At 54.6% G+C, this 3,955-nt stretch overlaps 1 protein-coding gene across 1 annotated transcript in view; it reads right to left on the minus strand.

The window, feature by feature from the left end:
* Positions 1–593: 593 nt before the first annotated feature.
* PLPP7 (phospholipid phosphatase 7 (inactive)) overlaps positions 594–3,955 on the minus strand; it is a 33,567-nt gene continuing 30,205 nt past the window's right edge. The window contains exon 2 of the mRNA XM_023216927.3: positions 594–1,156. Within this exon, the coding sequence (XP_023072695.1) occupies positions 933–1,156 (224 nt within the window). The 3' untranslated portion in view covers positions 594–932. The remainder of the gene's footprint in view (positions 1,157–3,955) is intronic.

The raw sequence follows: 3,955 nt of genomic DNA on the forward strand, positions 1-3,955 counted from the left end.
CAGCTACTTGGGAGGCTGAGGCAGGAGAATGGCATGAACACGGGAGGCGGAGCTTGCAGTGAGCTGAGATTGCACCACTGCATTCTAGCTTGGGCGACAGAGCGAGACTCCGACTCTAGGAAAAAAAAATAATTAGCTGGGCACGGTGATACCGTCTATAGTCTCAGCTACTTGGGAAGCTGAGGTAGGAGAAAGGCTTGAACCCGGGAAGTAGATATTCCAGTGAGTTGAGATTGTGCCACTGCACTCCAGACTGGGCGACAGAGTGAGACACTGTCCCAAAAAAGGAAAAAAAAAAAAAAAAAAAGAGATCCCCCCTCTGCACACACCCTGCCCAACATGCCATGCTGCAGGTGTCCACCTTCCAGACCCAGACTCCTTGGCCAGATCAGAACTGAGGACAAGCCACGCATTTCCCGAGGTTCGCCACGCTCCTTAGACCTTCACGGCTCCTGCTTGGGGGCGAAATGACACATTGAAAACCACCCTTTCCATTTTCCATAGTCATGATTCCTGCAGGCCGTCTCCGGTCTCCCGTTCTGTATTCTGGGAAGTGTTTACATTGGCCATGACAGCTGAGGTGGTGAGGAGGTGATGCTGGGTGGGTGGGGTGGGAAGGAAGAAACTGGGGTGGCTGGAGGGCATGGGGCAAAACCAGGGTTAGCGCCAGGCTCCAGGGATTCCAGCTGGTGCAGGGAAGGCCGAAATCCACAGGGCTGGGTCTGTCTGATGGCAGGAGAGGGTGTGGGTGGGAACAAGCAGGGTGGAGGAGGTGTTACCTTTGTAGAGACCTCTCGGGGTCACGTAAGGATGGAGCAGGCACCGTTCCTGCCACACCCAACTTGCAGCCCAGGGTGAGGCCCACGGAGTCTGGCCAAAGGCCGCCGGAGACAGCACAGGCAGCCGCCTGGCGTGGTGGGGTTTGGTTCTGTTTAAAAAATAGAAAAACAAGTCACCCCCACCCCGCCTCCCTGCGCCTGTCGCTTCGCCAGCTCAGCCTCATTCCGAGGTTGGTGGGCGCCCTGCGTTTCTGTCTTCCGGAGGGCTTCTCTGCGCTGGGGCCACTCAGGCCCGGTTTCTGATCCCGGCTCCACCACATCCAAGCTGGGCAACCTTACGGAGATGGGTTTCCCTCTCTGAGCCTCAGTTTCCTCATCTGTAAAATAGGGATAAGGTCATCACAATGACGCATATGGAAGACGTAACGCAAGCCAGGCCCGGAGGAGGTGTGAGCCCCGCTCTTTACTCCTCCCCTCGAATCATGGCTGAGAACGGAAAGTCAACTGTAAGAAGAGGGTACTTTCCAAGAGGCTAGGAACGAGAGGGAGAGCAGAGATCTGGGATCTGGGGGCTGGAGAAGGAGATGATACCAATTCTACACAGATTCTTTCAGAAGGGTGGAAGAGGCCAGCATGCCTCTGGTAACCAAATCAAGAAACAGACACCAGCATCCCTCATGGACATTGATGCCAGAATCCAGAACACATTCTTTGTCCATTCCAACCCAGCCATATTTAGAAGGGAAATGCCCCAGGGTCACTTGGGGTGTGTCTCAGGTATGCAGAAGCGGCTACCATTCAAAAATCATTTATAGGCCGAGCGTGGTGGCTCAAGCCTGTAATCCCAGCACTTTGGGAAGCCGAGACGGGCGGATCACGAGGTCAGGAGATCAAGACCATCCTGGCTAACACAGTGAAACCCCGTCTCTACCAAAAAAATACAAAGAACTAGCTGGGCGTGGTGGCGGGCACCAGGCAGGAGAATGGTGTAAACCCGGGAGGCGGAGCTTACAATGAGCTGAGATCCGGCCACTGCACTCCAGCCTGGGCGACAGAGCGAGACTCCATCTCAAAAAAAAAAAAAAAAAAAAATCATTTATGCACCATAAAAAATGGAATGGGCATGTCAATCACCAGGCACGGTGGCTCACGTCTGCAGTCCTAGCACTATGGGGGCCAAAGCAGGAAGATTGCTTGAGGCTAGGAGACAAGCCTGGGCAACATAATGAGACCCCATCCCTACAAAAATAAAAATAGGCTGGGTGTGGTGGCTCACACCTGTAAGCCCAACACTTTGGGAGGCCGAGGCAGGCAGATTACCTGAAGTCAGGAGTTCCAGACCAGCCTGGTCAACATGGCAAAACCTCATCGCTACTAAAAATACAAAAAAATTAGCCGGGCATCATGGTGCATGCTTGTAGTCGCATCTACTCGGGAGGCTGAGGTATGAGAATCTATTGAACCTGGGTGGCAGAGGTTGCAGTCAGCTGTTGCACCACTGCACTCCAGCCTGTGTGACAGAGTGAGACTCTAGCTCCATTTGAAGAAAAGTAAAAAAAGAAAAAGAAAAATATTAGCCAGTGTGGTGGTGCACACCTGTAGCTACGTGGGAGGCTGAGGCGGGAGGATCGTTTGAGCCCAGGAGTTTGAGACTGCAGTGAGGTGTGATCCTGCCCCTGGACTGCAGTCTGCAGAGTGAGACCCCGATTCTTCTCCTTCTCCTTCTCCTTCTCCTTCTCCTTCTCCTTCCCCTTCTCCTCCTCCTCCTCCTCCTTCTCCTTCTTCTTTTTTTTTTTTTTTTCCTCAGGTGGCATTTTGCTCTGTCACCTAGGCTGGAGTACAGTGGCTTAATCTCAGCTCACTTCAACCTCCGCCTCCTGGTTCAAGCAATTCTCGTGCCTCAGCCTCTCGAGTAGCTGAGACTACAGGCATGCGTCACCATGCCTGGCTAATTTTTGTATTTTTAGTAGAGATGGGGTTTCTCCATGTTGGCCAGGCTGGTCTCGAACTCCTGACCTTAGGTAATCTGCCCACCTTGGACTCCCAAAGTGCTGGGATTACAGGCGTGAGCCCCTGTGCCTGGCCAAGAGACCTCAACTCTTGAAAAGAAAAAAAAAAAAAAAAAAAAAAAAAGGAGCAGTTATTGGCTTTACTCAGCAAAGTGCATTCCCCATGCTGGAGCAGGTACACACCGTCTCTCTTGTTCCATGGTGGGAACTGGAAGCTGTCAACCAATGCACAGCCGCGTCGATCTCCCCACCCAGGCTCTGTCCAGCAACAAGGCAGAGTGGCAAGTCCTGAAGGAGTCACAGCCTCCTCCCTGTTGTCTCAGGCTGTGTTCTTGCAGGTGCCCCCAGGGGGGTCATCCGGGACCTGAGGGTGGCAGCTCTTCCCACGGCCCTTGGGTCTTCATGGAAAGGGGCTGCAGAGTGATGGTTCTAGAGACGTCGGTGTCCGAGAGTAATGAAGTCCAGGGAAAGTCTTGGAAGAGTCAGAGCCTGGGTCTGCCTTGTGCTAACGGCCACGTCAGCACAGCGTGTCCCAGTTCCTTCCTTGCCACCAGGGGCAACAACGCCAGGAGCCCTGCGACCAACACTGAGCATGACCGGTGATGTGTCAGGTTCGCAGGTGGAGGGCACCCCGAGTCACACATCAACCCCCCGGGGCCCCTGTCATCCCCGTTTGATAGACAACGACACCAATGCTCTGGGACGGGACGTCAACACAGCCAGGAAGTGCTGGCATTGTCCTGAGCCAGCACCGGCTGCCACTGCCATCACACAGGATATGGTTCCCAGGCAGCACGCCGACTGCCTTCCAGAAGGCTCTCCCCTTCACGGTGTGCCAGGTGCTCTTGGGGCTCCACTGGCCCCTCCAAGCTTTAGAGGATTTGCCCAGAGCCCTCCATCCTTCAGAAACCCCTCCTGATCCTAAGGACTCCAGAGACCACCCAGCCACCTCCTGCAGAGCCAGAAACCTGGGGATCTATGTCCCTGCTGGGGATACGGGCTCTGGACGGCAGAAGCTGTCCCCAGCCCACACCTGGAGCTGGATCTGCCGTGGATGACAGATTCCAGAGGGCAGGGGCAAAGGGAGAAAGAAGACACCCTTCCCCTTCTGCTCAGCACCTTGGAAAGGCACCGCCATGAGCACCGGAGGTGGCTGGGGGGTCCCGG

This window comes from Piliocolobus tephrosceles, chromosome 14 (genome assembly GCF_002776525.5).
Source record: "Piliocolobus tephrosceles isolate RC106 chromosome 14, ASM277652v3, whole genome shotgun sequence".
NCBI classification, from domain to species: Eukaryota; Metazoa; Chordata; class Mammalia; order Primates; family Cercopithecidae; genus Piliocolobus; species Piliocolobus tephrosceles.